Source organism: Cupressus sempervirens, chromosome 6 (genome assembly GCF_028749045.1).
Source record: "Cupressus sempervirens isolate cs-2001-9-10 chromosome 6, ASM2874904v1, whole genome shotgun sequence".
NCBI classification, from domain to species: Eukaryota; Viridiplantae; Streptophyta; class Pinopsida; order Cupressales; family Cupressaceae; genus Cupressus; species Cupressus sempervirens.
Window position 1 is genome coordinate 1,458,622 of NC_143123.1, and position 13,211 is coordinate 1,471,832.

The window sequence follows — 13,211 nt, forward strand, 5'->3', positions numbered from 1 at the left end:
TTTCAAAATGAAGGCCTTTCATTGGTTCTCTATTTTGAATAATGACATTTCAAATACATGCGAAAATTCCAAAGATGGGAATTATCTGCTCATTCTTGCTAGGAGGCTATTGAGGAATGTTATTTGTAATTGTTTCTTCATCTCCTTGAATTATGTTTACCACTTTCTCCTTGGAACTTGGTCCTTTTTCTTATTGCAAAATCAACTTCGCATGCTTTGTTAAGGTTACTTAGTTTTAAACCTTAAACACCTCCATTGTTTCTTGAAAAATTGCCCAATGTGCCTTTTTACTCGAACTACGCTCTAGTGGCATGGGAGAAGAAGAAGCACCTTGGTTGTTATTTTTCTTTACCACGGTACTTTCTTTGCTTGGGGGGTGACTTGTTGTAGCTTCAAGTCTTTTCTTTCTTACCCATTTTTCATTGCTTTTAATTACATTAGTTGTCCTTTCCTTCAAGTCCTTCATTATGGGATCGGCCAATCTATTGGTGGTAATTGGGGCAACTATATCTTCTCATTGTAGATTGGGTCTATCAAGGATAGCTAATCACCTTTAGTGTCAGTCGCATCAATATCTTGTTTGAAATCAATAATTTGTTTCACTAATTGAAAACTTGTATGTTTGCCGATTTTCAAACTCTGTCCTTCCATTGGGGTATTTTGTAAAAAACTAAGCATGTTTACATATATATCCACAAGACCCTTATTCAAAGATTTAAATCACATGGCAACAAAGAGCACAATGTCAAAGGTTGTGATCTCGACGTCATACCTCTTAACTATCACCACACACATTTCACGAACCCCTCTCCCTTACAGTAGGATTTTAGGGGTATTCATACATTGTTTGAGCACTTGATTAGGTACATCTAAAGAGATCACATCTCTCTTGAACGAGGTTGTCAAATAGCTTTTTGTCTTTCTTTTGCTTACATTCTATAATCATTTCCCTTATTTACTTGAATCAATGTCTCTTAAGACATATTATCAAACAATTTGATGTAATATCCCCTTTTCTGGTTCATTACTATTGTCATGTTCTTACCTCTTTCCACTATGTTATCATGGGCTAACCAGGAAACCTTTGAGGTATCAGTGTGGGTTTTGGTCTAGGTGCTTGCAGTTCAGGCCAGGCCGAGTGTTTTAGCCAGGTTTGTTATACACTTACTATTTGTAGTGATTCACTTGGGTCTATATTTTGGTATTCCAGTATTGAATGCGAACCGGTTCATTGAGAACTTTCCATCGAGCTATCACACTTGCAATTCCAAGTTCAGTTTAGTTGGTTCATTTTTATGCCAAAGATGCATTTAGACTATTTATCATGGCACTTTCCTATTACATGGAGACATTAATTAAAAGTGGAATAATAAGACAGGGAGAAATATAAAGAGTCAAGCAGGGAGAAAATGAAGAGACAATAGGATAGTTATAAAAGGACATTCAGGTGTTCATTTTGGACATGTTTGGATATTTGCTTGGATTTGATTTGGATATTGAGCTCTCTTGGAGAGTTAATTAGAAGCTTCAGCTTTCAACCCGCTTGGAGGATGAAAACCCACAAGTTGGAAGACGGTTAATGAAAACCCATCGTAGTGGAGGTGTCATTTCAGGTGTCTCACTTGTACTTATTTGCTTCTTTGATTTTTAGTACTTCCAATCTAATTGTGTCTGTGTTTGTAAGATTGGATTTGGGTGGTAATAAGAGTTATTGTATTGCTGATGTATAATGCAATAACAAATTTGAGGTTGTTTTAATCCATGATATTGGTGAAATTGCTAGTTTGGGTTCAATAACTAGTAAAATCTACTACATGCATTTACTGTTCATTATTTTGTGGTTTCATTTTTTGAGGGGTTGTAAATGATACCTAGATAGGGTATCACATTCAATGTGTTGCCTATGCTTCACCATTTTGCACACGTTTATTAGTGTAATGACATGTTCAAATGTTGGATCGAGAATCTCTACACTGCACCTATTTCATTCAGCTTATTGACATGGAGCATTATGTTGAAGAAGTTTACATGCTTGGCAATGCTTCCAAGTTTTCCTTACATGTCTAACAAAGCATTTCCATCTATAATATCTAACAAAAATCTTCTTTCATTGTGCTTGGGTAAATATATATACACTGTTTCAAAGCTTTATTACTTTGCAGATTTAGCTTCCATTAGGGTGCTAAGGGGGAAGATATTCCCACAAAGTTGTGGGTTTTGGCTCCACATTTGTCACTTGCACTTGTTTTAAATTTTAAAACTTGTACAAAAAATCATCTCCTAGAAAACTTGACAATAGAGCATATGCCGCTCAACAAGATCTGTATAATGATGTGCACACTCTTGATGATTTTACACAAGGCACACATGCTTGTGCGGTTCCATGTTATGGACGAGCACTTGCTTCAATGCGGGTCTACATATGATCTTTAGACAAAAAAGAATCTGCACAACCACCACGACTCCGTATTTCAGATTCATTTCATTTAATTTTTTGAAATAGTATCTTGTCGAAGCATTATATTAAACAATTTGTGTGCATTGGCATATCCGTCGGCTTTCTGTCAAATAGTTTGCATACCACCTTTGGGCATCCACATTTTCTAGACGACTGTTATATGTTCATCAACACTACATAACATTTCTTTCAAATGTAAGTTGCAAAAAAGCTTGTTGCATTGGGTCTATTGATGCCAATTGCATTTACTTGAAAGTAAACAAAACCTCTCTTACTCTCATTCAACACATACACAACTTTCATTGCATTTTGAAGGATGACATGCTTTTGTGGCATTCTATCAAATATATTAGAGCCATGCAAGGTTATAAAGTTTTATGAGACCACATTTCCCCATGTGGCATTTAGTCAAACAATTAATGTGCTTGTTGGTTTTATTTGGCATATATAGCAATCTGCGGGTAAGGAGGGAGTTGGTGGGGTTTGTTGAATTTGCAAGCACCTCTACCAATCACATGATCTTTGAAGTTTTTAATATCTTTACGATCTGTGAAACTTATACATATCCTGTGATCATGGTGGTCTGAAGCTACCTTTCATTAATGGATTGTGTCAAATAGTTTGCATGACCCGTTTCTCCTTCATTTCTTTTTATACATAGTTATTGATGTTCACTTACAACTCCAACATTCAATAGGATTTTCCTATCCCTTGAGTTCTATACTTGCTAAAAAAAAATACTTCATAAAGCCAACATCTCATATGATGTCACCTTTATGAGGCATCCTGTCAAAAAATTCATTGTTTATGATTCCTCCTGCTTTGCGTTTCTTTTATATGAAAAATATCCCATCTACAAGTTTAAAAATAGTTATATAATAGAAAGGTTAATGAATCATTTGAAAACATGTAAAAGATGATGATTGCTTAACCAAGGGGAGGTTTAATCGTTCCCATCTTTTTGTGTGTTTTATACAAGTTAATTAATCCCTCTTTTTATTTTCTTTTCATTTTTATTTTAGAAGAGGTTAATGGAATGTTATAATTTGCTAGTTTTTAAAAGATTCATTAGCCTTTTCCTCTTTTGCAAGTTAATGAATATTGGAAAAACAAGAAAAAGTAGAGCATGCATAACTTATCATAAGTTTTGACTGGGATGCTTTTTTTTCAAAACTTCAAAATGTAGGTTAGAGCTGGAGATCTTCCAAACTCAACTAATCTATAACATCTTGTTTTTCTATCTCTCAAAACTCAACAAACCAAGTCTTTGAAAAGTTGAGTATAGGAAGGTGAGGAAATGTTGAGCACAAAGGAGCGAGGCAATGGGATTTTAGGAGACATTAGTACAATGCGAAAAATCAAATTTTAGATGTACATAGGGGCAACAATATCATTTCTTTTTAACAATCCCTATTTAAAGGAAATTCTACTAGATTGAAACCATTCGATAATGGCTTGATTGCAACATTAGTCCCCCAATTTTGTCACACCATTTGCTCAATTTTCCAAGGGCAAGCCGACCCACACCCCATTTAATGAACATTCCAACTTCTTTTTATTTTGAAACTAAGTTTTTGACTTCTTTATTTTGAGATAGATAACACAATATTTTTAGGGGTTTTGTACGTACCTTTTCTTTTCTCCTCTTTGCCCTAGGTTGCTTCGCTCTCCAAGAGAATCCCTTTGCATTTCCATGGTTTGGTGTTGTGTTCCATGATTGATAGGCCATTCATCAAAGGCTATTTTGTCTTCAAATTCTTCAAGGTTTCTTCTCTTTGCCTCTTCTCTTGCCCAAATTGTCCATACCCTTTCTTTAATTTTCTATCATGCTAGGCTTTATCCAACCAACAATCATCCCATGGTTTGTTTGCCAATTTGGTGCTCAAAGATATTGATTGCCCATTCCTAGTCCCTTCTTGATTGAAGGTTTCCCTTAACCTCATTATTTTTGCTGATCATCAGGTGTCCTTGGTGCTATTCCCAACCCAATGTTTGTTGCAATTATGGGAATTTCCATTGATAGTTGATCCAAAGTAATTCTTTTATCTTTGCTAAAACTCTAGAATTTCCCTATGGTCATAACCATTGCCCTAAAGGGATACCGTTCACTCCTATTGAAACTCTTGAACCTTGATTTCCAAGGTGTGTGAATTTTCATTTCCAAATCTTTTACCAATTTTTGGTTGCCCTAGGCAAATCTTCCAATGGGAGTTCCCTTTCAACTTCATCTACCCATCTTCCTAGACTAGCCTAGTTTCGTTGTTGATCCCATTTTTAAGTTTTGTTATGTTCCACCCTTGACTTTAGTTGCCACGATCTCTTGCCTTGCGCACTTTGTTGTTCTATCTTCCTTAGTTGATGACATATTTATATCATATATAATCATTAAGTATAGTGTTATAAAATTATCAATAGATTATATTGCATTTGTAAAATTTTCATATAATATCTTATTATAAAATTTGTATATATATGTATAATGTATGTATGTATGGCCATACCAAACACTAAACACAAAGCCCCGGGAACACTTTATTTTGAACCCAAACTTCGAATTGTTTCTGAATCCAAACCTAAATTGGCAACTTAGGTAAAGAATTTTTCAATTAATAGGGAATAATTGAGTTAGGTTTAGGGAAAAATCTGGAAAAGGTTAGTGTAGAAGTCCAGAAAAACCCCACAAACACTAATGTTTATGATAAACCTAGGTTTATCTTGGTTTTCCATAAAGTTTTTTTGCCAACTTAGGTCTATTCAACCCTCCAACCCTAAAAGTGACTACCATAAAGACCAAAAAAGTTGTGTATATGTCATTTGTGCATTTGTGAATGAAAAGAAAAACTTCTTGTCTCCATTGCCAATTTTTTTTTTGTCTACCATTGTTGGAGTGTTGACAGGTGATTGTTACATACTCGAAGCTTGTCTGTGAGCTATTTCTCTATGGTTGCAAGTGTGGACAACTCTTCAAAGACATTGAAGAGGAAGATTTCAACAAAAGAGGTAGGGTTTTATTTGTTTTTAAAAGTTTTTTTGCTTTTGTTTTACAAAATGAAATGATCGCTCTAGTTTTATTTTCTTTTTTCATTTTGGTTTGTGGCTTTGCATTATTTGTAGATTCCTAGAATGACAAGTGTTTCTAGCATTGGAATCTCACACTTCAAAATAAACAAATCCTCTCAATTATGGAAATATGTGGAAATGGCTCAACCAATGCCAAGCGGAGGAGGGCTTTTGTCGATTTGCCGCCATTGCAAAGAGGAATATAGTAGCTCTTATAATAGAGTGAAAGCAAATTTGTGCTTTATTCCTCAAAAAGTACATTAAGTTTTGTACAGGGAAGCTAAGAGTTAATGGGATCCTACCTAAAACCCTTCTTCCAAACCATTTTGTGAACAAATATATTCAAGAGCAAAAACAAGAAGACAAAGCAGCTTGGAATGCACATTTTTATCCTTTGCAAAAGTCTAGAAAAATAGAAAAAAAATCTATGGCTTCAGTTTCCACTCCCAATGGATCACCTGTAGAGGGCCATCGATTATTGTGTGTTCCTCAAGAATTGGTGACAAATAAGAGAGCAAAGGGGCCCTTGGAAATATCATTTTAGAATGAAGCTAGAGACATTGTTGAGGAAGACAAAGCGAGATGCATCTATGCAAATGGGTTTCCATTTAATTTTGTTTGCTCATCATATTGGTGAAAAATGGTGAGATCAATTAATGAGACTTCACAAGAGTTCAAGGGATCGGGCTATGAGAAGGTGTACACTGCTTTATTGGACAAGGAGGTGATCCATGTAGAGGCTTCGATGCACCCCATCAAGGATTTGTGAATCGAAACATGGGTGACCCTAGTATTCAATGGATGGAAAGATGCAATAAGTTGTCCTTGGGTCAATGTTATTGTAGTGTCCACAAGAGGTGCAATGTTTTCGAATGTCATGGATTGTGAAGGAGAGGCGAGGGACAATCCTTTCATTGAAAACATTCTCATCCAAGCCATTGAACAAGTTGGCCCTCAAAATGTTGTTCAGGTATAATCAACAATGCCAAGAATTGTAGGGCTGCCGGTTTATTGGTTGAGGAGTGCTTCAAACACATTTTTTGAACACCTTGTGTTGTCCACTCGCTCAACCTAATGCTGCAAAAAATTGGCACTGAAATTGAGTTGATCAAAAAAATGCATGAAGATGCACAAGAGATCCAAATGATTGTCACAAACCATCATACGACTCAAACCATATTTAGACAATTCTCAAAATTGGAGCTTTTGAAGATAAGTTAAATTATTTAAAATTTAAATATGTTTTAGAAATTTAGACTTTAGTAAACTTTTTTTGTTTTTAAATATAAAATTTAATCTTGATTTAAATTTATTATTGTTTTGATTTTTAAATAGGTTGGCGAGACCCCTTTTGCCTCCAACTCTATTGTTTTGAGATGTGTTGTGAAGGTTAAAGAGGAATTGTCTAGAATGGTAAAAAGTGCTAGTTTGGGCATATAGAGGCAATCTTGTAGTACTAGAGTAGCTGCCATTAAGGCAATGATACTAAACGATTGTTGTTGGAATAGTGCTAAGTACCTCGCGAGTTTCATGGAGCCTAAATTGAGCATGATTTGATACATTGACATTTATAGGCTTTTCTTGGGTGAGTTATATGATGGCATAGACTCCATGATTGAGGATATAAAAAAGATCGTAAATGAGAGAGTAAGATCTTGAAGAAAAGTCCTTCAAGCAACTACAGATAATCATTGTAGCAAGATGGAACAAAATGACTGCCCCTTTGTATCTCCTTGCCTTTTGAATTGTGCCCGAGGTTCTATAGTCAATCAGTCCTTAGGGTGAGTACCACAAGCGTTGCCCCACATAGAGATCCTGGAGTTACTCACTAGTACAAGGCATGCCTTTGAAGACCCTATCTCTATTACATATGACCTACAATGAGGTCTGCATTCACGAGTTTTGCAAGCATCGATGATTGTGGTCTTGAGGCTCATGAAGACAAGAACAATGTTGACACTCATAAATGGTGGTACTTCCATGGACAAATGTACCAATACCTGCAACCCATTACCATCAAAAGTTTATAAATAGGTAAATTCTTAACTCTTCAAATTTTAATTTCTAAATTCTTGTTGTTGAATATTGAATTTATATTTTTTGAATAATGCAAAACTCTTAATCACTAATTTCAAAATAAAAAATCTTGATAGGTTACGTGGTGCAAGGAGGAAAGAAATAACTAGGGCCAAGGGCACACCTAGCTATCCAAACCACCTTGCTGAGTAAAGACAACGGAAGCAAACAACTAAGAACAACACCAAGGAGAGTGAGAACAAAATACTTTTATTGATTTTTCAAGCAATCAGCATACATGCTTAGCTGTAAGGCCTTCTGGGTTACGACCAGATACAAAATACATTCAAGATCCACAGTTCAGCTTCAAATTCGCACTTCCAAACACATATGCCTCTCACTTTTGAAACCCTCTTAATTCCACCTTTAACCTAAGCCTAAGCACTCTATTTATACTTGCCAAAATGGCTTACAAAAGATTCTAAAATATTACATCGAAGAAAGGCCGACCCCAAAATGGTCAACACTCATCCCTAAACAAGATCCTATCATTAAATTCATGATTTGAATTAAATACGAAAGTTGGCTCCTACTAAGAACTAAAACACAGGCAACTCGGCGAAAGAAGGAACCGAGCATCAACAAATAACATGATCACTCGGCACACGAAGGAACACTCGGCCAACACTGGAACTCAGCAGCAACTGGAACTTGGCAGTAACTGGAACTCGGCAGCAACTGGAACTCAGCAGCAACGGGCGCTCGGCAGTTACTAGCACTTGGTAATAACTGGCAGAGTGAACAAAAAGTGCAAGATTAGAAGGCAACCTCAAATGCTTCTACATCATTACAAGTTCATCATCATCCGAGAGGAACTAGAGCACATACTCCTCCATCCACTCAATGAAACGCAATAGACTAAATTCCAAGAAGGCAGATAACTTGGTCTTTGTGCATACAAACTTGAGGCTCACAACACACAAAGACGATGCTTACAGAAAAGGGGAGGCAAAGCTCTGGGATGTTGAACTGCACATGCGGAGTTGGAAGATTCAATTGCCCACTTTGAAGCACTTGCAATTGACAACGGTGATCACAAGCTACCTAGTGATGTTGACGCTGCTCCTAATTCTGACATTGCTAGTACTGATGCTAGTGGCACTTGTTGGGATTGTAATTTGCAACATTAATGATATTTGTTAAGTGATGGCTGATTATTAATGTTGACATTATTGCTTTTGAACTGAAACATTGATATGGTGGTGTATTTTGGCATTTTGTTATGTCATTTGGACTAAAACGTTAATATATGTGATGGTTTATTTTGTTATGTTGCTTTAATATTAGCATCGTGGTATATGAACTTATTTGCTGCTGCATACATATACATATATTTATATATTTTTTTAGAAAAAAACATATATTCTGGTACAATGAACCCAAAATGAATCCGAGCCCAACCCCAAAAAAAGTGGACGAATTTTGAACCAGAACCTCAAACTCCCATCCATACCAGAATCTAAACCAGCAACTTAGGTTTTGGGTAATCAATAAACCTTAGTGTTATGAATCCATACACCGTACAACTATATCCAACATTATAAAAGTACAGACTTTTACTTCAGTATCAATTATGCAGGTCACGATGGGTATTTTAAGTAGAACTTTCAACTATATACGAGTTTCTAACTTGCTATGACTGTTGAATTCATTTTTACAGATGATGCCATGGCAATATTTTTGGCTTTTCAATCTCCAGAGGTTGATGTAATTGGTCTCACTACAATTTTCGGCAATGTCTACACAAGTTTGGCTACAAAGAATGCTCTTCATCTGGTATGCAGATAAGAGAGTTCAAGTATTTGATTTACGGTGAAAATAAGTCACATTTGGACAATACTGTAGGAAGCATATCTAGTGTTCTTTCTTATTATTTATACACTTTTATTTAATCTTTCTATTTTATTTAGTTGTTTCTAGGGATTAATGATGTGCAAAATTCAAGGCTTTGAATTATAATATCTTATTTTATTCTCATATAGATTGATTACCTCACATACCAAGTTTCTTTGTTTCAGCCATACTGGCGAATTCTTAATCTGATAGCCATGTTGTTTTTTAAATGCAGTTAGAGGTTGTGGGAAGAGAAGATATTCCAGTGGCAGAAGGTTCACATACATCAATCAAGGTTTGAAGATGTCTGTAGTTTTTTCTTAGCAAGCCTTGAAGATGATTCATTCTTTAGATATGAAAGATTTGCACTAAAGCCATTCTGAATTGAAGTTGCCTATGATTTCAAACTATATCCCAAAATTGTTAACATCTCAAGTTAGAAATTCCACGAAATTGTTGGTTGATGTGGAAAATTTAAGTTGCTTCTTGTCATTAGCTGTTAAATTCAGAAGATATCTGACTTCTTGTTGCACACTTGTCAAATAGAGAGTTCCAAAGCTACGGATTGCAAATTTTGTCCACGGTTCTGATGGGCTGGGAAATACCAGTATCACTCCACCAAAAGGTAATGCAATTGTGCAATCGGCAGCAGAATTTCTTGTCGAAAAAGCGAATCAGCACCCTGGAGAAGTGACTGTTGTTGCTTTAGGACCACTTACAAACATAGCATTGGTAAAGCTCTACTAAGTTCTGCTCAGGTTGCATAAATTACTTTATTTCATGTCAATTGATATGTTTATCCAGGAGGTTTATTTAATTTTATGTCGTCTTCCTCTAATATTTTCCAATGTTGCAGGCAATAGAAATGGATCCTCTCTTCTCGCAGAAAGTAGGGCAGATTGTTATTCTTGGCGGTGCATTTTCAACGAATGGAAATGTTAATCCTGCTGCAGAAGCAAATGTATGTACCACATGCTAATTTTATGTAAGATTTAGTTGATCTGAAAATGCAGAAACTGAGAGGGGGAGAGGATGAATCAATAGTTTTAAAATTTTAATAGAGACAGAACAAAACACAAGAAAAAGTTGAGACCAGGACACAAAATATATCACGTGGAAACCCTTTTAGTTAAAAACCACAGTTTTCTAATCAGTCAACAATGGGCTGCAACCCAGTACATTAGCAGAGCTCCAACTCCATTTAAGGCTCTGAACTGTCTACTAATGAACTCCAACTCATACAATCACATGGCCACAACCATTACATGGGTGATGACAAACTCAATCTGCTCCTCCCTCCATTACCACTATATCAGATATGGTTTTAGAAGTCGCATTCACAACCTGCAGTTCTATCAAGTTATCAACACAACCTGTGACCTGTATGTCACTCAATACACTATATTTCACTCTCAAACGACCCTGTCAAAATATATCCACTTCACAGCAATCTATCCAATACCTGTAATACCCAAAATCAATTTTTTGAGTATCATGCATATTATGGGAAGTAATTGGTAAAAAATACTTGCTTGTATCAACAAAGATCAATAGATCAATATATACAAATGAATAAATGATGTTTCCTTAGGAAATAATTGTCAAGGACAGAAACATTTCTATTCTAGCTAACAAATAACTAACAACTAACTAAATATTAGAAAGATTCTAATATTTACAATTAGTTACAATAGATAACCATTAAATACAATAGATAACCATTAAATAGAAATAGAAACTATCTATTATTGTAATACTCTTCCTTAATGGTTAATCTATCTGCTACACCAAGTTGTCCTCTGAATTTGACAAACTTATTTGGACCAAGAGGCTTGGTGAGAATGTTTGCAGTCTGATCCGCTGTAGGAACATACTGCAAGTCTAGTGTCCCATCTTCAACCAACTGCTGTATGTAGTAACAGTGAACATCCACATGCTTGGTTTGTTCATAGAAGATTGGATTCCGTGCTAACTTGATAATGCCTTCATTATCAACAAACAAAGTTATTGGGCTTGCTAGTGACATATGCATATCCCCAAGCATTTGACAAAGCCAAACAACTTCGCAACCTACCTTAATTGTCCCTCTACAGAGGAGAGAGAAACTACCTGCTGCTTCTTACTGCTCCATGTGACAACATCAGATCCCAAACTGAACACATCTTGAAGTTGACTTCTTATCGTCAACAATGTACAGTTTTGCAAATTTTGAGTCTTGAATTAGAGTTAAAAATCAGAACCCAGATTGGCAGAGAGTGAACTTCTTTAATATACTAAATATTCAGTGTGTTGACTGAAAGTATAAATTAACTTGAGTACAAATCCACTGTATTATTCTGATCTGAAAATATCTCAGATACCGATGCGTGGCCCTAGGGCCTGGCTTTCGCATCCGATACGGACGGATGCGGGAAGCCTTTGGGTGCCCTGCGAGTGCTGCTCAAAAGCCACCCGCAAGCATCTGGATGCGAGTGTATCAGCTTCCACCCGCATCCGGATGCCTGCGGGTGGCTTCCGGGCAGCACCCGTAGGGAATCCGGGAGCATAAAATCATAAACATTCGTTCAGAGTTTTGAAGCACAAATTTTGACGGTTTTCGACTATTTCATTGTATAAAATGTTGTTCAACTTCATCGCAAAAACATTTTAATGGGTTTCGCTGCTAAAATATGTGGGAGTTGATCATTCAAGGAGGCACGAAAGAAGCTGAGCCAGGTCGCATAACTTTTCTTTTCCTTCGCGCCGCGTGACTTCATAATTTAGGCACACGACTCCATTTCTTTTGCCTTTTTGCAATCTTCTTTTCTGCATGCAACTCTACATTTGAATTATTAGGTTCTGTTTTAGGTTTTCTTACGTATCATTCCCATTTCATATCCGTATTATTATTATGTTTTTGGTTTACTTATGTTAATATTAAGTATTATTAAAAATATATATATATATATATTTTATGTTCGATTTTACTTCACATTTCTTTCCTTGTATCATTTTCATGTATGTATTATTATTTTTTTGGTTTATTTTTTATTTTCAGAATATTTATACTGTCAAAAATCTTATATTAATAATATTTAACAATATTACTAAAAAATAAATCATATATTTAGATATAGTTTACATTTAATAAATAATTCAATCTTTTTATAATTATTTCAAATCTATTTAGCAAAGTAAAATTACTTTCACCTCAGTTGCATTTCTTTGGATATGTTAATATATATATACGTTTCCTCTCGTATCCGCATCCTAAAAAGAAAATCCCCGCATCCCGTATCCGCTTCTGGAATCCGCTTCGGAATCCGCATTTGAATCGGTAACTTAGGAAAATATATATATTTTGCAGACTTATCAAATGCTGGAAATGAAATGCATAGAGGAGCAAACTATTGTATTTCTGTGTGTCCTCTAATTCTACATCCACAACCGATCATATACCTTGCTAAAGGGTGTCTCCTTCAAGGAGTATAACCCTTCAAAAGACATTAATAAAACGTTTTCCTAAGTCAGTGTCTTCTATTAACTTTAGTTTAGAACTTAACTAACTAATCAATAGTTTAGTCAAATACTAACAAAGACACCTCTAAGAAGATAGCCGGCACCTATAGGATAGATAGGTATAAATAACAAATGCCATTCTTAAGTTATATTATCATTTAGGAGAGGTACGGTCTGTACTGTCAGACCTGTAGGATTATTTAGGTTAGGATTTAACACTCCCTCTTAACCTGATAATCCTACAGAGAGATTTATATCTAGCTATCATCAATACAGATGATTAAGC

General features: G+C 35.6%; 1 protein-coding gene across 8 annotated transcripts in view; it reads left to right on the forward strand.

Moving 5' to 3' along the window:
- URH2 (uridine-ribohydrolase 2) overlaps positions 1 to 13,211 on the forward strand; it is a 59,640-nt gene that overhangs the window by 11,113 nt on the left and 35,316 nt on the right. For all 8 annotated transcript variants that reach the window (XM_089786232.1, XM_089786238.1, XM_089786233.1 and 5 more), the window contains 4 exons: positions 9,255 to 9,370; positions 9,663 to 9,722; positions 9,974 to 10,159; positions 10,284 to 10,388. In XM_089786232.1, the coding sequence (XP_089642358.1) occupies positions 9,255 to 9,370; positions 9,663 to 9,722; positions 9,974 to 10,159; positions 10,284 to 10,388 (467 nt within the window). The remainder of the gene's footprint in view (positions 1 to 9,254; positions 9,371 to 9,662; positions 9,723 to 9,973; positions 10,160 to 10,283; positions 10,389 to 13,211) is intronic.